Source organism: Octopus bimaculoides, chromosome 4 (genome assembly GCF_046866305.1).
Source record: "Octopus bimaculoides isolate indiv1 chromosome 4, ASM4686630v1, whole genome shotgun sequence".
NCBI classification, from domain to species: Eukaryota; Metazoa; Mollusca; class Cephalopoda; order Octopoda; family Octopodidae; genus Octopus; species Octopus bimaculoides.
The window spans coordinates 74,102,942-74,127,722 of record NC_142931.1 but is presented as its reverse complement, the minus strand read 5'-3'; the positions used below and the strand labels follow the sequence as shown (position 1 = coordinate 74,127,722).

The following is a 24,781-nucleotide window of genomic DNA, read 5'->3' as shown; positions in this document are numbered from 1 at the left end:
TTTAGTGGTAGGAGGGAAAGTCAATTACATCGATTTCAGTACATGACTGGTACTTTATTTTATTGACCCAGAAAGGATATGTGTATATACACACCGAAATTGACAGAATTGACTAACTAGAACAGGAGGAGACATGTAGGATGGAAGAGTCGCTAAAAAGGTCACAATGGACATGAGATAAAAAATAAGAACAATAATAAATGAGTGAAGAATGAATAAATAATGCATGTGTCTATCTAGCAATAAATTTTTTTTTTTTAAATGACCATCCTGAAATATAACAATATATATATATATATATATATATATATATATATATATATAAATCGATAGAGACTGGTAAAGTTGACCTTGGAAAAATTTGAACTTAGAACAATACTGCTAAGCATTTATTCCTAAACACTAATGATTCTGGCATGTTAGGGTTCACACAACTTTATAATATAAAAAAAATGAAAATGAACAAGAAAAGAAAGGTTCAAATTTTGCAAAAACTATTTATTTAAGGAGCATCAAAATAAGCCAAGTAGAGATGAAATATGTAATCAATACAGAGATCTCCGTTGATGTCTAATAATAGGAGCCCCTTTCATAGGAGATGACACGGCAGTTCGAGTGAGCTGACAGTTCTCAAGTACAAAATCTCTGAAAGGACCTCTTAACTGTGGCATGGGATGAGGTCTTGCAATAGGTGGCTTTGATTTTCCCCTTGGGGGTTCGTATTTTGCTAGGTAAGCCCAGATGTCATAGGTCCACTGCATTGAATCCGTCTGGAATTGTAAACAAACAGATAGTAATTTACAGATTTATGTGTTTTGTGTAAACAATGATTGATCTATGTAAGCATTGAAAAGTGGATATTAAAATGATGTTGATAATGGTGATGATACATATATTATCATGATAAATATATATACAGGGGTTGGACAAAATAATGGAAACACCTAGCATCATAGCATCATAATTTTGAAATATCTATAAAACCATCAAAAGTCTGTTTATTTTTATGTTTTTTGATTTATTATTAGTGTTGCTTAATAGGTTTTACTAAAATTGCTGCTTCTTTTCAGATATCATCAGAAAAAGGTAATTAAAATTCATTAAAATGACAGATCTATCAGACTTTCAAAGAGGTCAAATTGTTGGTGCTTGTATGGCAGGTGCTAGTGTAACAAAAACAGCCAAAATGTTTGGTGTATCAAGAAGTACTGTCTCGAAAGTATTGACAGCCTTTGGGAAAGAGGGAAAACTTCCTTGTCAAAACAAAACTCCAGAAGAAAACCAAAACTTTCAGACAGAGACCGTCAGATTCTTACGCAAATTGTTCAAAAGAATCACAAAAGTACAGTTCCTAAAATTACTGCAGAGCTTAATGACCACCTCGACAACCCAGTTTGCCAGGAGCTGCATAAAGCCAGATTTCATGGGAGGGCTGCAATCAGACAACTACTTTCAAAAACAAATATTGCAAAGCATTTAGAGTGGAGTAAAAACCTATGGGAGTGGTCCCTAGAGCAGTAGAAGAATATTATTTTCTCGGACGAGTCATTCTTTACCTTATTTCTGACCACTGACTGAGTATACGTGTGGAGACAGCCAAAAGAAGCATTTGACCCAGATTGCCTTCTTTCAACTGTTAAACATAGAGGAGGATCTGTGATGATCTGGGGGCTATTCGCCGGCCCAGTGGTTTCCCTTCATGGCAGAATTAATAGTCAAGACTATTTAAGCATTTTATCTGATCAAATTCATCCTATGGTTGTGGAACTGTTTCCGGAGGGAAATACAATCTTTCAGGATGATAATGCACCAATTCACACAGCTAAAGTTGTTACTGAATGGCACAAGAAACATTCTAGTGAAGATGAATATCTTTTCTGGCCACTACAGTCCCCAGATCTCAATATTATTGAACATTTATGATGCATTTTAGAAAAACACGTAAGGAGTCGATATCCTCCACCATCATCACTACAAGACCTGGAGATTGTTTTAGCTGAAGAATGGACAAAAATTCCTTTGGAAACAATTGAAACTGTGTACGAGTCCATACCTTGTAGAATTCAAACTGTAATTACTACCAAAATCGGTCCTATCCCATATTAAAATAAATTTGAAATTTTAAGGTGTTTCCATTATTTTGTCCAACCCCTATATATATATATATATATATATATATATATATATATATATATATATATATATATATATATAAGTGCTCATTTTTAAGTTTATCTCTACAGATTTTCCAGCTGGCTCTGAATTCTACAGAAACTCTGTCAGAGTCAGAAACATTGCACCATTAACATAAAGGTAAAGCACAACACTGACTTATAAACCTTTACTATACATGATAGTATATCATGGTTGCAAAACAAAACACTGTGTCCTTGCTAGCAACTTATATATGTGAGTATGTAGACATACAAACACACACACACACATGAACAAAAGCTTAACAACCTCCTAAGTATTTGCCTCCTGGCAAAAAAGATAAAAAGAAATCAAAAACTTCTGGTGCCTTTAAAATACTCATCGATATTCAATATTCAACAGTGTGGCAGTGGAGTTATATCAATGACCATGTGTAGAGATGCCACAAAAAGTTCACATCGTTTACTCATGTGCTTGGTCTGGAAGAACATGTAATGCAGCATTGACAGGCCGTTGGAGACTGATGAAATTGACGCTATTAAAGTTATGCTTAAACTGTATCAATGCTTGCAGGTAAAATGGAAGGAAATCCCAAACGCCAAAGCTCAATGGTGGAAGCACTAGGTCTGGGGACTAGAAAAACATGGTTGATGAGAGGAGAGAGCAGAGTGAATCGAGAGTGCCAAAATGGAAATGGCATGAAACCAGCCAGCTCCAAGGCATAGAGGCCTTTATAATAGTGTTAAAAAGGTCAGAAAGAAAAGACAGCACAGCCGTGAGACATATGCTGGAGTGTATCTGAGAGTAACTTCATACTAATCAGTACAATGATGTTACTCTAGATGTGGGTTAGGATGACTGTGTGAAAACACTAGTACTATCCCAGATGTGGAAGCAGTACTCCATTTTGGGTTTCACCAGAGCACTGTAAGGTGTCAGTCATTATTGAATGTTGGAATTATTTTCTGGTTCTGAAGAGTTGTTACCATAAGAGAAATTAAGTGAAAATAAGACCTATAATTTTGAGCATTCTTGAAGAGTTCTATAGGGTGTTCAAAAAGTCTCTCCGCAGTATGTATTTAATGGTTTTGGGGCGATTCTTGAACACTGATTCTTTACTTTTTCCCCAGGAAAGAAAGTCTAGTGGTGTTAAATCAGGGGATTATGGTGGCCAAAGTCCCTTTGAAATAATACATTCACGAAAAATTTCTTGAAGTAGCATCATGGTGATGCATAGGATGAAAAAAAAATCACTGCAGAGAGACTTTTTGAACACCCTGTATTTGTGCGCTATTCATGTTTAAATAAAATGTGTGTTGATACAAGAAGTGTTGAATATATACATATACATGCATGCATGTATATGTATGTATGCATAAGTTTAAGCATGTATGCATGAATGAATTTATGCATAAAATAATGCATGAATGCATGTATGTATGAATGAATGCATGTATGTATGTACACATGTACATATGTATGTATTTATGTACATCAGTGTATGCATGTATGAATGCAAGTATGTATCTGTGAACGAATGTTAGTATGTATGTATGTATGTACATGTGTGTATGCATGTATTACTGCAAGTATATATCTGCATATGAACGCAAGTATGTATGTATGTATGAATGTATGTATGCATGTATGCATGCATGTATATATGCCTTCAACTACAATCAATGAGAATAAAATTTTTGACACTCATTAGTTTACCTGAACCATTAAGGTGGCAAAGTTTTCTTGGCCATAGGCAATTGGTGTAAACAAAACATTTAATTCAACCCCACGCTCACCAACAACAGGAAGTACACCAAATTTAGGGGTCACTACAATTTCAGGGTCACTGTCAGAAGTCATCTGTACTTGGAACTCTTTTGGAACTCTGGAATGATAGAAAATAAAACAATTATTTAAGTAGTTCCTAACTAAAAGGCATTATTTCGACCCCATTCTTTGGTCATCCCTGCACTGTCAGATCTATGTTTGAAGATATTTTGATGATGGCTGTATATATATATATTTTTTTTTTTTACTTGTTGCAAACTGCGGTCATGCTTGGAAGACATTTCATTCAAATGAATCGATCTCAGTATTTATACATATATATTTTAAGCCTAGTATTTATTCTATCGGCCTCTTTTGCCAAATTGGTAAGTTATGGGGATGTAAACAAACCTACACCATTCGCCAAATGATGGCAGGGGACAAACACAGACTCAAAGACACACATAAATTTATATATATATATATATATATATATATATATATATATATATATATATGATGAGCTTCTTTTCAGTTTCCCTCTACCAAATCTGCTCACAAGGCTTTGGTCAGCCCATGGCTATAGTAGAACACAATTTCCCAAAGTGCTGTGCAGTGGGACTGAACTCAGAACCATGTGGTTCATGTATGTATACATGTCATTTTTTTTTTTTTTTGAAGATATTAGACTACATTATTCAGTTACACTTTCTTCCATTTAAAAAAGTAATGGTACAATCTGATTTGGCTACTATTTTGAACTGGTCTAGCAACAGCACAGTGTTTCCTTTAATGACACATCTATCTGTTTCAGTCATTAGACTGTGGCCATGCTGGGGCACTATAAATCCTAGTACTTATTTATTTTGTTTTTAAAGCCTGGTACTTATTCTATTAGTCTCTTTTTGCTGAACCACTAACTTACAGGGATATAAACACACCAATGCCAGCTGTCAAATTGTGGTGGGAGACAAAGACACACACACACACACACATATATATATATATATATATATATATAGAGAGAGAGAGAGAGAGATATGTATATAGAAATATGGTGGGCTTCTTTCAGTTTTTGTCCACCAAACCTATTCACAAGGTTTTAATCAGCCTATGGCTATAGTAAAAAACACTGGCCCAAGGTGCCATGTAGTTGGACTGAACCTGGAACTATGTGGTTAGGAAGCAAGCTTCTTACCTCACAGCCATGCTTGCATGATAAGATAACATATGTTATGGATGTTCATAATAATTATAATATATTTTATGTAAATTGAAGGATACTGGACTATAAGGTCGAATGATCAAGATCTTAAATCTTAGTATAGCCATTGTGTTGTACCTAATACCAAAATATAAACTCTATTTGTTTCATTTTGTTTCATGAAGACCATACAATAGATTCTACTTCCTAGTTTACAATTGAATAGTTACCATTAAGAAGGGCATCTAATTGTGAGCATAATTTCTAAAGATAGATTCTCTATGGTTACAGGACCTACTAAAAACAGCAGTCCAATTCCCTCACAATTACATTTGCACAATCTAAGAGAAAGATTATGGAAATAGCCTCTCAGCATCAAATGAAGCAACAGATTGACTGGTGTAGCCTTTTAGTGGCATCAATACAATAATCATCAGGATCTGCCAAAATGGATAAAAATCAGGACAAAAAATAAACAAACAAGAGCACTCAGAGAACACAAACCTCCACCAAGGCAACACCAACATCCTCTCAACGATTACCCAGAGATGATTTATAAAATGTGAATATCTGAAATAAATTTGACTGTTCTCATAAATTAGAATACTAAAAAGGAACCTGACCGCTCTCAAAAATTAAGTAAAAAAACAGGAAAAATAATCCCGATTCCTTGTTTGGCATCAGATCGATCCCAAAATCTAAGCAGTTTGTGCCAGTCACGAGGCCAGACATCCCTGAAAGTTTCATTTGAATCCATCCAGCAGTTCTTGAGATATCTTGTCCACAGACAAACAAACAAACAAACATGACTGAAAACAATACCTCCACCTTCACTAAGGCAGAGGTAATAAATAATCAGCAGAGGCTACATTGTAAAACTCATGTATGTTTAATTAATTTGTACTTCGCACAGGAAATATAATCAACGTGGTGTGAAAAACATCTAGTAAAGCTCATCAAAGAAAACCCATGTCATTCTCTTTCTTCTCATCTAGATGATGCTGCCCAAACTTAAGATAAACACTAGTTCACTAGCCCTAGATCAGCTCTGGTAAAAGCATTTCAGTTACAGCCTTGTTCTCTTTTGTTCAGACATAGTGTATCAAGGAGTACATTAGCTAGTGTCCTTCATTTTTTTTTTGTTTTTAATAAGATACAATGTAATTTAAGTGAGATTTGGTTGCAATTTTTAGCAACTTGAGTAACTACGTAAGCGCCCTCTTCCCTCATTAGCTTACCCTGTGAATTGTAGGGGATTTGATGAGAAGAGAAACTGAAATGAAACAGAAGAGACAGGTAGATAAAGCCTAAGACAAACAAACAAAAAACAAGTTTAAAAACTAAAAATACAAACTGAAAACAATGCTACTTACTTTTCATTGCTGTGGAGATAAAAACGAGCCACAGACTTCTCCTTCAGTTTCAAAGATTTGATAACTATTGTGTCATCAATGACAGGGTTATCAGCAATAAAAGTGAGAGGGAAACGCCAAACACAGCCATTCTTCTTAGTGATTGCAAGGTGAGTAACATTTCTGTTCAAAATAGCAGTGTTAAAAAAAAAACAAAAAGCAGAAATTATATTATAGGATAGTTTTCAATTTACAATTTGTAATGTATAGAATAAATAGAAATTTTAAGAACATTGTAAAGTGCAAAAAAAAAAAAAAAGTAATATTAAATGTGTATATTCTGTACATCTACTCCTTGATTTAAATTTCTAACATCCAAACCTGCTTCTTCATAACTTAATCAAGAAACGATTGTCTCCATTATTATAGCTGACCATCATGCATGAACTAGTGCTTTTTTGATATTTGTTGACAACTTCCAAGAACCAATTGGAAGTTATAACAAATATCCCCTTTAATCTATCATCAATGGCTAGAGTGTCGAGCTTACGATCGTGAAGTTGTGTGTTCGAATCCCGGACCGGGCTGTGTGTTGTGTTCTTGAGCAAGACATTTTATTTCACGTTGCTCCAGTTCACTCAGCTGTAGAAATGAGTTGCGACATCACAGGTGCCAAGCTGTATCAGGCTTTGCCTTTCCCTTGGATAACACTGGTGGCGTGGAGAGGGGAGGCCGGTATGCATGGGTGACTGCTGGTCTCCCATAAACAACCTTGCCCGGACTTGTGCTTGGGAGGGTAACTTTCTAGGTGCAATCCTATGGTCAGTCATGACTGAAGGGGGGGGGGTCTCAACAGCACACACACACCCATGCATACGCACATACTTCATGATGTGCTTTAATGCACATGTTACCATATGGCTTAGGGCTCAATATCCAAACCATATTTTGATATTGCACACCTAAAGTTGTGTATATTTAGATTGTAACAGAAGAGCCTCATAAAACCGAAGTGATTACAAGAACAAATTATTGATATTCTGAATCCTTCATTAAAATTATTTCAATGAACTCAATAGAATTGTTTATACAAAAGCAGCTGTCATCTTCTATATGCATCACATTCCCATATCAGCAAATATTTTTCTCTTGGATACATCATCTGATGTCTCTTAACCCTTTAGCATTCAGATTACTCTGTCAAATTTAATACATATTCATTCACATAGGTTTGAATTAATCATGCTTTATTTCATAGCTTTGAGATTTCAGTGATGCAATTGGTTATGTTTTCAATGACATAATTAGGTATAGGTGGGAGAACAGATTTGGCTCATTTGAGCATAAAACAGGTAGAAAATTTTGGGCTGGATATGGCCAGTTCAAATGCTAAAGGGTCAAATACAGTTTTACTTTCAGCTCATTTGTACTTTGTTGTTCATTCATACTGAAATTGCATGTTCAGTAAAACATTCTTGCTTCTTCATTTCTTTCTTGTCTTCACAAGTTCTTTATATTCTGGTTCATGTTCCACCATCATGTAGCATCAAAGTTTGTATACAAGTATCATCATACAATCTTCTTTACATTCTGGGAGAGAAACACTTTTTTATCACCTTTGCCATCAGAGGTAATAGCTCCCTCAACTCTTATTAATAGCAACTTTACTCTCTTCTGCTAAACAGGTTACCAGAGTAATAGAAACTATCAACCACTTTCAAGTAGCCTCTTGGGCAATTGAAAAAAATTCACTTCTCATCCATGTGTAATTTGTGCTAACTGCCATTGTCCACCTTGCTACATACTCAGTCTGCTTTTTCCATTAGCTTGCCTCTGATTCTACTACACATCTTATGCACCCATACTTTACAATGGTACATTATGTAATATACATACCTATTCCTTTTCTGCATATCAAGTAAGGCCATTTTCTACATAGTAAGATGAGAGGAGCACTAAATACATGCAGTAGAGTTTACTTATTTGCTCAAAGCTGATAATTATAATTCCTTCCATTGACAGTCAGTTTTTCTCATAATGTGTGATTCTTCAAATAACAGAAATATGAATGAAACTCTCTACACAGTAGCTCATGCTGCTAGAAACAGCAGCCAAATCTCCATAAAAATGAAACCCAATCATCTTAAAAATGGAAAGACAAACTGGATAATGTAGTCCAATATACACCTTAAAAAATAGTATGGTTATGACTGCAAAATCTCTGAGCATAGGTTGGCTTCATCAATATTGGCCTTGACTAAATTTCAGAACCAGAGCAAAGAAGAGTGGGAATTGTTTATCAAAGAGTACCTCTCTAGTGGGCTGGTGTCACAATAAATATAAACCATCTAGGATAGGAAAAGTGCACAGCTGAGTTAGAGGACTTGAGACTTGAATTATGGTAATTAGTTATGCCACCCCAGCTAATGGAACTTTTCGGCTAATGAGTACACAATAGCAACTAAGAAATTCTCACGTTTTATAACTGAATTTAGCTGTTGAGACATTATACATGTCATTCCACATCAAGTAAAGTGTTACTGTTGCTGTTGATTTTTAACCTCCAAGTTAGTCATGATAAAGTAGATCTAAGGTCAAACATGTTTCAGCCATGAGCCTTCCATATTTTATTCACACAGCACATTTAGGATTATACTATCCAACATGTCCTTCTCCTTTTGTAAGATGACAGAGAGTGACTTGAGGAGGATTTGCCAACAATTTCATGCAGGCTGAGTGACTACATAGAGGTCCCCTCTTGCCGAGTTGTTTCTGGTACCATTTCCAAGTTCATGAGAAGATGAACTCATATTGGCAACTAATGTAACAATGCTTGTCAATTAAATAGTATATGTTTCTGTTAATTACAATGGTGAATTATACCAGCACCTGTGTATAGCTGGTGGCTATTGATGTCCAATTGAGAATTATTACTTAACGATAATGAGATTTTAAATAGTGACCCTGCAGTTGGCAAATCAAGTACCTTACCTACTGAATAAGCTGTAACATGCTTTCTGAATTATGTACTTACTTGATATTCTTCATTGGAGAGAAATGCACACTGAAAATCAATACAACATGATCAGGGTTGTCGTGTTTTGTGAAAGTCTTCAGCAGTTGGAGAGAGACTATATTTACTAAAGCTACTCTAGCCTGATTGTCCAGGAATTCCAAATGAAACGATATGTCTGGGAGTTCACCTAAAAAGAGAAGTGATTTAAAAATAAAAAAAGATATACAGACAAAATATAGTAAACAAAATGTAAAGGTAAATGAATAGTGAGTTGAGTTGATACATCTTTTATAGTCATGCCCTTTTTCACATTTTATAGTTTTGTCTTATTCCTGTTTTATATTTTGCTTTGTTTAGTTTTGAAGTCACGTTTATCCATTTCATGTTAATAATAAATCTTTTGTTGTATTTGAAAGTTTTGTTTTGTATGAAAGTCAACATTTAATAGTCCTTTTAAAAAGTCTTGCTTTTATCAATGTCTTGTGCTACCCATTGGTATGAAAAGTGACAATGATTCTTTGAACAAAACAAATGGTTTGATTCCAATCAAAAACAATTTTTTTAATTAATATCTAGGTAAAAGTAAAATAGAAACTAATGACACAGCAACATAAAAAGAAGTAGAAGTCTAGGAAAGAATACAAGCAGTGAAGGAATTACCATGAAAACAGCACCTAAACAATTGTAGGATGGCCTAACAACACGAAAAAAAAAGAAAAGAAACTCAAATAACAACTGAACAGCACCAAGAGATGATGAAACTACAAACTTCTGCTTACATTAATTAATAAGGTGCTAGCAATGATGTTTAATACAATACTAAATAGAGTTAGAGGCAATAGTTAGCTCACTGATAGGAAAAACCATCTTAAGTCTATAAAAATAGCAACCCTAAAATATAGATAAAAATAAACTGTTTCATAAAATTTTAAAAGTAATAATATTGCAAAGAATAAACAAATGGAAAGCAAACATCTCTTCCTAGAATTGAGCACATATTGCAAAGGCTCATTTGGCTGCAAGACAACTAGAGAATGAAGGGTCTAAGCATGGAATGGATAGACTACTAGAAGACTTTTGGCAGTGCTCCCGATTCATGGATCCTGAAAGCACAAATGCAGCAACTATAAAAAGCATATACATTAGAAATATAATGAGAAAATGGCAAATAGTTCCACAGGGGAATTATAAAAGTAATCCTATCTCTATTAACAGATGAAATTTCCAAGAGAACTCGTCTCTTCCTTTCTTTCTTTGCTAAGCACTAATACCTGCAATCAACATGTTAAACCAGACTGAACTTGAAGACAAAAAATATGGAAGGGCAACTAAACTATCTTTTGTATATGGATAGCATCAAGTTGTATGCTGCAGCTGATAACAAATGGATATATATTGCCCACAGTACAAGGATTTACTAAAGAAACTGATAAAAGATTTAGATTTTTAAAAATGTGGTACTACAATCTTGAAGAAAGTAAAGTTATTTAACCCTTTAGCATTTATACCAGCCATATCTGGCCCAAATATTCTGCTTTATATTCAGACTGGCTGGCCAGATCTAGCCTTTCACACCTACCCCACAATGATATTCTAAAAAAAAATTACATCACTGAAACCTTGAAGCTACAAGATAATGTATGACTAATACAAATCAATGTGAATAAATAAACATTACATTTGACTGAGTAATCTGAAGGCTAAAGGGTTAGAAAGACTGACATGCTAATTAAAGAAATAGAGATAGAATAATTAGATTAAACACAGACTTACAAATACTTGGTAATCAATTAACTAAACTGACTACAATGCACATACATAAACCAGAAGTATATGCAAAAGAAAAATATAATAATGTAGGAGAAATCAATATTCTGGCTTTGCCAAGTAATAACTTAGATTTACAGTATTTCAAAACACATACTAAATGAATGATGAAGAGTTGGGAAGACAAAAATTTTTTTTAAATGACTGGATACACCAAAATCTGACACAGAAAGATTATGACTTTATTCATGAATATAGGGAAGTAGGAGCCTTATACAAAAACTATAATAATAATAATATAAGATATTATGAAATATCATAAGATAGGCACAGGCATGGCTGTATGGTAAAAAGCTTGCTTCCCAGCCACATGGTTCTGGGTTCAGTCCCACTGTGTGACACTTTGGGCAAGTGTGTTCTACTACAGCCTTGGGCCAACCAAAGCCTTGTGAGTGGAATTGGTAGATGGAAACTGAAAGAAGCCCATCGTATATATATATATATATATATATATATATATATATATATATATATATATATATATACACGTATGTGTGTGTGTGGAGTCTGTGTTTGTCCCTCCACCATCGCTTGACAACTGAAGTTCATGTGTTTACATCCCTGTAACTTACCAGTTCGGCAAGAGAGACTGATAGAATAAGTACTAGGCTTACAAAGAATAAGTCTTGGGGTCAATTTCTTCAATTAAAAAAAAACACCTTTAAGGCAGTGCTCCAGCATGGCTGCAATCAAAACTGACTGAAACAAGGAAAAGAATAAAAGAATATTATCCACTTAGACATATTCCTCCCACTCATACCATTCTCCAAATACATATTCAATACAAGTCTGATTATAGAGCAGAATGAAAGTTGCAACCTACCTTCATAATCGGATGCAAATTCAGGGAATTCTTCAATAATTCCACTTAAAATCTTTGCACTAAGTACTGTATCATCAATGTCATCCATATTTGTGGTCAAGTTTATCACCAACTGGTAAGAAGCTGAGTTTCGTACATCGCATTCAAAAATGCTCATAGGCATCTGTTCGATATCTTGGTACTCTGGTATTCCAATAATGGGGAAGGTCCAGTTTATCGTACTCAATGATAGACTTCAAAGTCAAAAACAAGACTGCATTAATAACTTAATTAGCTTAAATTTTACAAATGTAAAACTACAATGCATATAATATATACATACTTACACACACACACACACACACACACACACACAGATATACTTGTAGTTGCCAATATGAGTTCATCTTCTAATGAACTTGGAAATGGTAACAGGAAACAATTCGATAAGAGGGGACCTCTGTGTAGTCACTCAGCCTGCATGAAATTGGTGGTAAATCCTTCTCAAGCCACTCTCTGTCATCTTACAAAAGAAGGACATATATTAGATAATATATTGGATAATATAATATATTATATAATATAATATAATATAATATATAATATTGGATAATATAATCCTAAATGTGCTGTGTGAATAAAATACGGGATGATCATGGCTGAAATATCTTTGACCTTTGCTGTTTTTATATGTGTGTGTATGTGTGTGTGTGTATGTGTGTGTGTGTATGTGTGTGTGTGTGTATACGTACAACAGAGTGTAAATGCCTTGAGAATAAAGTTGGGCATAAGAGGCATTAGATGTGGTGTGCAAGAGAGACAACTGTGCTGGTTTGGTCATCTGATGCATATGGATGGGGACAGCTGTGTGAATAAGAGCTGATCTTTAACTATGGAGGGAACCTAAGGAAGAGGTATACCCAGAAAGATATAGGACAAGGTGTTAAGGCATGATCTTTGAATGTTGGGCCTCACAGAGGAGATGTCAAGTGAGTAAGACCTTTGGCAAAATGCCAATACTTGAGAAAACTCATCAAGCCAAGTGAAATTGTAGTCATGGCCGACGCCGGTGGTACATAAAAACCACCTTTTGAATGTTGGGCCTCATGGAGGTGATGACAAGTGACTGAGACTTTTGGTGATATGCTGTGTTTGAGATCTCAAATACACACACACACACACACACACATACATATTGTAAGGGCACATGGGTCAATGGTTAAGGTGTTGCACTTATGATCATGAAATCGCGATTTCAATTCTGGGACTGGGAGGTGCACTGTGTCCTTGAGCAAAGTACTTCATCTCACATTGCTCAATGATCACTTCAACACCTGACGTGTAGTACACTGTGCACCTGTTGAGGAAGCTTCAATTTGATGGAGGTAGAGAGCTAATGTGCAACGCATACATTTCATCACTATAAACTAATCATATGTGCTGGTCACTCAGCAAAAACTCAACTTTTACACATCATCTTCGATGGGAAATTCTATCACCATCCTCAGAGAGAATATTATCTTGGTGCTAATTTATTTTTAATTTAGGATTTTACTTTCAGAATAACAAAAAGAAACATAGGATTACCTTTTAAAATGCCATTTCTCTTCTTTTGATCTGTTAATGGATACAACACACACGCTACGGTACGTAGTCCTGGTAATCGGGCTGAAGATTATTGGGATGCCCAATGTCTGAAAGGGCCCCAGCAAAATACTGGTCTTTTTGATCAAATCAATGTTGAAGACGGATTGGGCTGTCAGAGAACATTTGTCATCTTCCAATTAAAGTGTGATACAAAAACACAGATGCAAATTAGCAATATAATAAAACAATAACAGCCACTGCTGCCACCACCAGCACCACCAATAATAATAATAATAATAATAATAATAATAATAATAATAATAATAATAATAATGCCTTGATGAAGTACTTACTAGGTAGTGGCACTCATGGCTTCTGATTTTAACTGATTGGAAGTGTTATCACATACATTATTTTGTCGGGGTATAAAAGATGGGCTACAGCAAATATTCTGCTCAATACCACAGATTTGCTTGTCAGTTGCTTGACCTTAACCAGTTAAGCATGTCCCTCTGTGGCTGACGATATGTGCATCTTTGATCATGAGCAGAAGTAGTGGGGGAGCATCATAGCCATGTGTTGAGAGGAATTCTTAGGGGTTTGGATAATTTACCTCTGGAAACATGGGTGTTTTGTTCAATATCCTTAAACAACCCTTATTCAGGGACATTTTGAATGGGATGGGCTACTCGACCCCACCCACATGGTTATGTGCTGTTTATCTTGACATGTCACAATGTTGTGCACATATGATTGTGATGCATGTGCTTGGTGTACCCTTATCATACAGGCAGTCATGATGGGTATACTGGGTTTTGTATATTTTACCCCAGTGTCACTTTGATGGCATGCACTGCTCTCTCACTCATAATAATAATCATCATCATCATCGTTTAACGTCCGCTTTCCATGCTAGCATGGGTTGGACGATTTGACTGAGGACTGGTGAAACCGGATGGCAACACCAGGCTCCAGTCTGATTTGGCAGAGTTTCTACAGCTGGATGCCCTTCCTAACGCCAATAATAATAATAACAATAATAATCACTCTTGCATCTATAGTCACAAGGCGGAAATTTTGGGAAAATGGGATAGTTGATTAAACTGTGCTCACCACTCGACTGGTATTTATTTTATCAACCCTACAAAGATGAAAAGCAAAGTCAATCTTAGCAGAATTTGAACACAGAAATACTGCTTTGGATTTTGTCTGATGCATTAATGATTCTGGCAAAGTTTGTAATATTGTTCTGTCAATTCATTGCACGCACAATGGATGAAAGGATACTGATATTGAATCCTCTTATATTGGTACAAATCCCAAAGTTTAGAGGGTGGGCCCAGTCAATTACATGAAATCCAGTGTTGTGCTTTCCTGGTATTTATTTAATGAACATCAGGACATAACAAGAGAGACCATGATGTCAATTGGCTCAATCACTGCAAATAGCAAACAAATCTTACTTAAATTACCCTCAGCAAAAGAAACCAATAAAATAAGTACCAGGCTTAAAAAAAAAAAGTACTAGGATTAATTTGTTCGACTAAAAATTCTTCAAGGTGGTGCCCTAGCATGGTTACAGTCTGATGACTGAAATAAGTAAATAAATAAAAAGAATCACATACTCTTAACAGAAAAGCAAAGGATACATTTAACAATTATTTCAAATTTTTGTCACAACGGCAGCTTGGGGGAGGTGTGGACAAGTCAATTACATCGACCCCAGTGTTCAACTAGTACTTATTTTATCAACCCCGAAAGGATGAAAGGCAAAGTCAACCTTGGCGGAATTTGAACTCAGAACATAGCGACAAATGAAATACCACTAAGCATTTATTTCGTCCAGTATGCTAATGATTCTGCCAGCTCGCTGCCCTAAAGATACATTTGATAATGTAATCTTACATATATTGTCTGGGAAAAAATACAGAATGGTTATAAATGGGATTCTTTTGAGACTGGCTCTTGTGCGGGTGGCACATAAAATACACCATTTTGAGCGTGGCCATTGCCAGTACCACCTGACTGACCTTCATACCGGTGGCACGTAAAAGCACCCACTACACTCTCGGAGTGGTTGGCATTAGGAAGGGCATCCAGCTGTAGAAACTCTGCCAAATCAGATTGGAGCCTGGTGTAGCCATCTGGTTTCACCAGTCCTCAGTCAAATCGTCCAACCCATGCTAGCATGGAAAGCAGACGTTAAACGATGATGATGATGTTGATGATAAATCTGCTCGATTAGGACTAATCAAAGGTTAAACAAAAATAGCAATTTCCTTATAAGAATAAAAGATAAGGAGAACCATGGTTGGATTTGAACTCAAAACATTAATGTGAGAGATGTAACTAAACATGGTAAAAGTAGCTCCTGTAGCCACCTACTGGCAACTTTTTTCCCCATCTTATAAGGGTAAATACCCAATCTTTCTGCTATTTTCACAGCTATACTGTAGTCGAAATTTACTTTCTTGTCTACAAAATAGTGAAAGTAATGTTTTCTCTAGTATACTAACTATTCTAACACCCACTAGCCCAGTTCTCTGTAGGTGTAAAAATATCAAAAATAGAATGAAACATATAAAAAGAAACAAAATCAAATTTATAGGTTTAAGTACAGAAAATGACAGCCACAACATCTGGTCAACTGACTTTCATATTTATCAACAAGATTAAATCTGATAGAGAAAAATATGTCCTGACTGTTCTCGTTTTCTTTTCTAAGTTTGTACCCCCATCTTTCTGTATCTTTAATCTAACTCTCAACTTCATTCAGCTTGTAATATCTATTAGTTCCATTAATATTTTAATATCTGTTAGAGACATCAGTCTTAAAATGCATGCACACCCACACATAAACTGTACCATTTTGGTGGTACCTTCCTTCAAAACTAGTGATTTTATCAATGCCAGTTGGGAAAGGAATATAATTTGATTTCAAAGGCCTCACATCCATATTCTAATGATAACACAATTGGAATGCTATCATTTTTCATCTTTTTTTCCTTAATTTTATTTCATGTTTTTCATTGGGTTTGTTTTCTATTTTAATATTTTTATATTTATGTTTATGGAAAATTCAAGAATTGTCAGCTTTATAAATTTCCTCTTTTGTTATTATTATTTTCATCTAGTAGTGGCTTGGCAGAATCATTAAAGCACTAGGCAAAATACCTAGCAGTATTTCTTCCATTTTGAGTTCAAATCCTGCCATGGTCACCTCTGCCTTTCATCCCTCTTGCATTGATAAAATAAAATACTGGTAAAGTACTAAAGTTGATGCAATTGACTTACCACAAAATTGTTGGCCTTGAGCCTAAAGCAGCAACAATTATTAGTTTGTCTTTTTTCTTAAGAAAATAAGCTCTCAATCTTAAGTGGTATCAAGCTGGTGGTAATAGGTGCATTATGTGGGGACCATAAACTAGCTAACGGTGTTAAGTTGATAATCTCTAAAAGACCTCAAGAAAAGTACAGATCCCTGCCTCATTACCTGCCAACATCTCTTCATGACTATGCCTATATAACGAAATAATATAGTTAATGTTAAGCTATTTGATATCTTTAGTTAAGATTTACATATTCAATGTAGGGAGCGTTCAAAAGGGCTAACTAGGATTAATTATAGTGTCTAGAATAAACAATATTAAGTAATAACTTATAGTATTTTTAATTTTCCAACCAAACTTGTGGAACAACTCCAGTTTCTCTTGAAGTATAGACTTCATCATATCTGTTATACAAGCGATGAAAGGAACTTTAACCCTTTAGCATTCAGATTACATTGACTTCAGTGTATAACTAGTACTTATATAATCAACCCTGAATGGATGAAAGGCAAAGTTGACCTCAGTGGAATTTGAACGCAGAACATAACAGCAGATGAAATACCACTAAGCATTTTGCCCAGCGTGCAAATGATTCTGTCAGCTTGCTGCCTTTGCAAAGACCCTATATTAATTCCTTTCTTTATTGTTTCCATGTTTGCTGGTGTGTAAGATGCACACGTTCAATTACATGACACGACTTTACAAGTATATTTTGTAGAAAAGGCAAAATTAATATGTTCCATCATACACTCAAACACTCAATATATCATCCATAGTATGGTCACATAAGACACATGACAATTTCTGTTACATTTGAGAATAAAAAAGCATGTCTTGTATACCAGCATATCTTGTATACCAGCATATCTTGTAATAAAGTTGTTATAAGATATACTACATATATTGGCCCCCTTCATCCATTTACCTTGGTTTACATTATAAATAGAGTCTTTAGGAATAATAGGTCTAACTCATGGATAAGCTGCTCACAGGTGGAGCATCCTTGATCATATATCTCTTACACGAGTGCTCACCTGGGACCACAAAAATACATTTCTCGATATTATCACTAGGATCATGGAAGAGAATTAAAAACTGAACTGCACTGAAAAACTTATTTTGAAATGTGTGTGTGAGAAAGAGAGGGGGAGAGAGAGAGTGAGAAAGAGAGAGCAGCAAATATTTCTCTCTCTCTGTTTCTCTGAGTCTTACCTGATAACTTGACACTCACGTATACTAATTCATTAAGGGGGTTATGAAAGTTGAGCAAAAAAGTAGAACTGGCTCCTGATACAGCAGATACTGTCTGGGGAGGCATTTCTAAAGGGGTAAGAGCAGAACCATGTACAAAATAAGTTATCTGGCCAATCTGAAAGATAAAAACAATTCAAAAGAAGCTAAGAAGAAGAAGACAAAAAGGAAAAGAAAGAAGAAAATAATGAATTCTTAGAAAGACAATTCAACAGCTAAGACTACCATGAAAAGAGTTATATATTTCCATAGTGCTCAAATGGTACTTATTTTATCGACCGTGAGAGGATGAAAGGATTAAAGCATTAAGGTAGTAGAAAGGATTAAAGGATTAAGCTAGTAGAATTATTACCATGTCAGACAAAATACTTTGCAGTATTTCTTCTGCCTTTATGTTCTTAGTTAAAATCATGCTGGGGCTGACTTTGCCCATTATCCATCTGAGGTTAATAAAATAAGTACCAGTCAAGTACTGGGGTTGATGTGATCAACTCGTACCATCTCCAGAAACTTGCAAGCATTGTACCAAAATTATTATTACTATTATTATTATTATTATTATTGTTGAGTGAGAGGGCAGTGCATGCCCTCAAAGTGATATTGGGGTACACATATATCAAGCCCAATGTACCCATCATGACTACCCGTCTGATAAGGGTTCTTCAGGCCCATGAGTCACAACCATATGTATGTGGCATGATGATTTCATACCAAGATAAACAGCACATGACCTTGCAGGTGGGACACAGAATTTTCTTCAGGTCGAGTAGCCCATCCCACTCAAAAGATCCCTGAATAAGGGTTGTTAAAGGATGTTGAATGAAACACCCATGTTTCCAGAGGTGAATTATTCAAACCCCTAAGAATTCCTCTCAGCACAAGGATATGATGCTTCCCCACTATTTCTGCATGTGATCAGAGATGCACATACCATCAACCACTAAGGGACATGCTCAACTGGTTAAGGTCAAGCAACTGACAAACAAATCTGTGGTATGGAGCAGAATATTTGCTGTTGCCCATCTTTTATACCAAGACAAAACAATGTTACATGATAACACTTCCAATCAGTTAAGATCAAAAGCCATAAGAGCCACTGCCTGGTACTGCATCAGGACATTTATTATTATTGTTCAGTAGTTTTATTTTTATAACGTGCTTTCACTTCATTACCGAGCGCAGCTCTGTGCGCCTTGGGTATGTGCTGTGGTTTGCTGTGGTGTTCTTATGGTTACTGTATTGAAAGTGTTTTGCGTAGGATGTGTACAGTGCCCAGTAGTGCAATTTTTTGTATGTTATATATATTTGTAAGTCCTGGTGTTCTTGTTATGTATTTGTCCGAATATTTTTTTATTATACCTAAGGCACCTACTATGATAGGAATTGTTTCTGTTTTTAGATTCCACATTCGAGTTACCTCTATTTCCAGGTCTTTGTATTTTGAAAGTTTTTCCATTTCTTTTAGAGAAACGTTGTCATCTGCTGGTATTGATACATCAATTAGAAAGCATTTTTTTTCTTCATGAACTTTGACAACTATATCTGGTCTATTTGCCTTAATTTCTCTATCTGTGTGTATTGGCATATCCCAGAGTATGGTTGCTTTCTCGTTTTCTGTGACCTTTTCTGGAGTGTATTTATGCCATCTTTTTTTCTGTTGTTATTCCATAGTGTTGGCATAGCTTCCAGTGTATATAGGTCCCAGCTCTGTCGTATCTGTGAATATATTCCTTCTTAGCCAGGACTGGGCAGCCAGAGATAATATGATTTATTGTTTCTTGTCCATCTCCACATATTCTACAGTTACTTGTTATGTTTCTTTTCATTATATGTTTTTGGTAATTTCTGGTGGGGAGGCTTTGGTCTTGTGCAGCAATTAAAAATCCTTCAGTCTCTGCTTTGAGTCCTGAGCTTCTCAGCCATTGCTGGGATTTTTCTCTGTCTATTTCTTTTGCATTTAGTTTAGCCCAGTATTTACCATGTAGGGGCTTTTCTTGCTATCGTTTTATCATGGTCCGTTGCTGTTCTAGTTTTAGTTTGGATTTCATTTGTTTTATAGCTTTTGTTATTTCTTCTTCTTCTTCTTCTTCGTATTTGTCAGGTAGATTGATTTCTTGTTTGTATTTGTCAGCTTCCTTAAATACTGAAAACAGTTTTTTGTTTTGCTCGTGTTTTGTGGCTATTTGTATTAGTTTTCCTTGCTTCTGGAGTAGGTATTTTTGCAGTCCTATGGTGGTTATTTTATAATAGTTTTCTAGCTGTATAAGACCCCTGCCACCTTCTGTGCATTGTATATATACCCTTTCTATGTCAGATTTTGGGTGGTGCATCCTATATCCTGTCATTATTTTTCTTGTTTTCCTGTCTATTTTACATAGTTCGTTTAGTGTCCAGTTAAGGATGTTGCAGCTGTAGCTTATAACTGGGACAGCTAAAGTGTTGATACCCATTATCTTGTTTTTAGCATTGAGCTCTGTTTTTAGTATTGATCTAACTCGTCTATAGTACTCTTTCTTTATTTTTTCTTTCATTTGTGTATATTGTATCCTATCTAGTTCATTGACTCCTAAATACTTGTATGGTTGGCTTTCGTCTAGTTCTCTTATTTCATTGGCTTTATCTAGTGTTATATTGCTACTTTTAACTAATTTTCCTCTTTTCAGGGTTGCTTTGGCACATTTTTCTAATCCAAATTTCATATCTATTTCCTTGGTAAAGCCGTGTACTGTCTGTAGTAGTGTTTCTAGCTCTTTGTCATTTTTAGCATATAATTTTAGGTCATCCATATATAGAAGGTGGCTGACTGTTTTCCCGTAACATTTGTAACCGCATCCAGTTAAAGGTGTGAGTGCCAGGCAGAACAGGAGTGGAGAGAGCGTGTCTCCCTGGAATATTCCTCTTCTAATGGGGATGGCTTTCGTTTTCACAAGTCCCTCTTTTGTTTGGAGCTGTAGCACTGTCTGCCATTTGTTCATTGAGTACCTTATGTATTTTATAATAATTGGTGCCACTTTGTTTATGGCTAGTGTTTCCAAAATCCATGTGTGGGGAACACTGTCGAAAGCCTTTTGGTAGTCCCCCCAGGCCATACTGAGGCCTTTCTGCAGCTGTCTTCAGTTATTATTATTATTATTATTATTATTATTATTATTATTATTATTATTATAAATATTTATATTATATGGACCCACAAAATGAATTATTTGCTATCTTGTATCTAGAGTAGAATGTCAACAGGAGTATTTCATTCATTTAAAAGCTAAATTCAGTCTTAGAATTGGAAGTTAATGAAATAGTTTTCAGCTATAAAGAACTCGAGTCTAAATCTCTCCATGATCAACTTGGCCTTTCATACAAGTACTAGGGTGAATGTAATGAACTACACCCTCCATGTGCCAATGAAATACTGCTCTAACATCTGAGTTATAGACATGCTAGACTGCATCTGGGTTATAGACATACTCCGGCATATAGACATACTAGACTGCATACAAATAAAATGTTCACTTGACTGATTATTATGGAGTCATCAACACATTCCGACCTCTGGTCCATGGATGTAGGCTGCTCACACAGCCTCTATAAGTGCTACTACAATGTCCTCTGATTCTTGAAGCTTACATATCATGTATCACCTCCAATCAATTTAACTCAACTCATCATGCTCATCTTTCTTATTCTGATCCCTTGTATTGTTTCACTTCTTCAGATTACACTCTAACCATTAAACTCAGTTCTTCCTCTCCCAGAACATCACCATTCTGGAATTCCAATCTTGCTGGTGTTTTTTTCTGAAGTCATGAACTTGTTGATCAGCCATATCAATCTCTCCAGTCTTAGAAAGTTTGTAAAAGCCATGAATTCAGCATCTTTCAGACAAAACCATTGAGAAAAATGTTAAACTCTAGTTAAACTCAATAATATCAAAGTTTCTAGAATGATGAGCTTCAGTATACAGGTGGTAAATATTTATTGTTGTCTATTGAACTAGGTTGTTATGAATGTAAGAGTAGGCATTCAAAACAATGGGCAAGCATTTTCTGTGGCAGTAAAACTATTGAATATAAGAGTGAGGCAACAATAAGCTATGATACAAATGTACTGTCAACATTTCTCTTTGAAACTGACCTATATGCTTGCTAAGCCCTGGAGAATGGATGTTTTAAAGGTGATCTATATGCTTGCTAAGTCTTGGAGAATGGATGTTTTAAAGGCATATTATATAGCTCTGGTTAAATAGATGGTATTATGTTATTAAAAAGTTAAACAACTCCTGGATGGCAGAAGCTCATTTTACAAGGCAGGCTTTTTCAAGACTAGAAAAACAGTGTAATTCTAAATAAACAAGACCCACAAGAAACCTCCCAAAATTGTAATTCCATAAATTGAAGTTAAAAGTCAAAGGAATCATACTCGTTTGCTGTGGAAGATCACTTTGCAAGGTAGACGTCTGCTAGACAACACTGATGGTTTAAAAGTAAGTGTCACATTCACAGTAGAATGAGGTTCCAAATGTAAGCTCTTTATTTCGATGCCACCATCATATAGGATGAAGTTGCTGTCACTGATCTCAGGAATCAAATCTAATGATTGGTCAGCATTGTTTGTTAAATTAATTGTTTGCGATACAGACCTGTTCGAGATAAAAAGAAAAAAAAAAAAAAGAAACAAAAAGGGATTATATATACATACATATGCATTGCAAAGCAGGACAATTAGCATTCTCCTTGGCAATGAAAAGTAAAAATCACTTGAGCTTTCTAACACATATGGACATTGCTCTCTACTTCAGAGTATATATATATATATGCGTGCGTGTGTGCGTGTGTGCATGTGTAGGGCCTGGGTATGACTTTAAACTGCTTCTGCTAGAAGTGCAGGTATGGGAGTTGCAGGGTTTTGAGAAGCATAGAACCACCTCTTTGCCACTATTTGTCTCCAAGTCTATTCTGACCCAGAGTAGTAGCATCTGTTAGGGTCTCAGCTAAAGATTAACTAGTATGAATCCCTGGGAGAAAATGAAAACCTTAGTTCTTGTTAGAACTTCCTTCTAGGAAAAGGTAACCTAGTATAAAAACTTAAAGTGCAGTTGATTTCTAATCATCTCAGGCTCTATGGTGCCTCGGGTTTTTTAGCTGATTGTAATGAACAGTGGGTTCAGTGTTGTGCAGCATTTTATCTGTCCAATTGAAATTCATGCAAAGGAACTTCTTGCACTGCAGGAATGTTTGAATGGGCTTCCTGGGTTAGGAAGTGGTCTCACGGTCTCATCAGTTGACTTCCACCATATGTATATACACACACACACACACATGTGTGTGTGAGGGTGTATGGCCTATTGATTAGGGTGTTAGACTCATGATTGTGAGATTGAGGTTCAATTCCTGGACAGGGTAGTGCACTGTGTTCTTGAGCAAAACACTTTCTCTCACATTGCTCTGCAATCGTTTTGACACCTGACATGTGGTACACCATTACACCGGTGCAGGCAAATGTCAATTAGATGAAGTGAGTGAATACATTTGATTGCTATAAACAAATCCTTTGAGCAGGCCATTCAGCAAAACCCAAATAGTCATATATTGTCTTCGATGGAAGATTCCATCATATATCGCACACACTTACACACACATATATAAACATAGAACATGAAAGCAAACAAAACAAATGAGGAAATAAAACCCATATCATTTTGTCCTTTTTCTGTTTTCATTTAAATTTGTGGTTAATCTGGGAGAATATTTTCTGGGTTATAATCAATTTACATTGACACCACTTTTATTGACTAATACTTGTTTTATCAACCTGGGAAAATTGAAAACCAAGCCAAAGTGAATAAGCATCAAAAGATATTTCAATGACAAGGACAAGGCCCCACCCACCCCAATAAACTAAGTAGTAAAGCATCTGCAACACAAATGATAGTAGTAGTAGTAGTAGTAGTAGTAGTAGTAGTAGTAGTAGTGATAGCAACTTACATTCCTAATTGACACTGCATGTAAGACAAATTCACTGGCGAAGGGGGCTTACTCTCGAGGACCAAATCATACCAGAATTCACCAAAGTTTTGATTGAAGAATTTTAACCTGCATAGAAATGAAATATGTGTAAATACATCATCATCATCATCATCACCATCACCACAACCATCATCATCATCTTTTTCTTTGCTGGCATGGGTTAGATAAGTCTTATTGAAGCAGCTTTCTTGTCTTTCTTGTCGCCAACCTTTGGTTTCCAAGGAAGTTATTGGTATTTTTGTCTGCTGGTTCTCACACATCAACAGCAATGAAGTTACTTAAAACAATAGGACTTTTGCTTACTAAAACATGTAAGCAACATCACTGCCTTTGATATGTGATGCTAAAAAAAGGCACATAGAATCAATATCACTACATGCAGGCACACACATGTGCGTACACATATGCACCTGCACACGCGCACACACACGCACAAATGACAGGCTTCTTCACAGCTTCCATCTACTGATTC

General features: G+C 35.6%; 1 protein-coding gene across 4 annotated transcripts in view; it reads right to left on the bottom strand.

The window, feature by feature from the left end:
• Positions 1–477: 477 nt before the first annotated feature.
• Positions 478–24,781, bottom strand: part of LOC106870898 (cilia and flagella-associated protein 47) — a 192,929-nt gene continuing 168,625 nt past the window's right edge. The window contains exons 53-61 of one of the 4 annotated variants that reach the window (XM_089350838.1): positions 24,268–24,375; positions 22,703–22,922; positions 18,251–18,407; positions 13,710–13,899; positions 12,144–12,376; positions 9,512–9,680; positions 6,499–6,660; positions 3,871–4,039; positions 478–770 (exon numbers count right to left, since the gene is read on the bottom strand). In XM_089350838.1, the coding sequence (XP_089206964.1) occupies positions 546–770; positions 3,871–4,039; positions 6,499–6,660; positions 9,512–9,680; positions 12,144–12,376; positions 13,710–13,899; positions 18,251–18,407; positions 22,703–22,922; positions 24,268–24,375 (1,633 nt within the window). In that variant the 3' untranslated portion in view covers positions 478–545. Of the gene's footprint in view, positions 771–3,870; positions 4,040–6,498; positions 6,661–9,511; positions 9,681–12,143; positions 12,377–13,709; positions 13,900–18,250; positions 18,408–22,702; positions 22,923–24,267; positions 24,376–24,781 lie in introns of those variants that run through there. The other 3 variants (XM_089350839.1, XM_089350841.1, XM_089350840.1) reach the window with 3 other exon arrangements.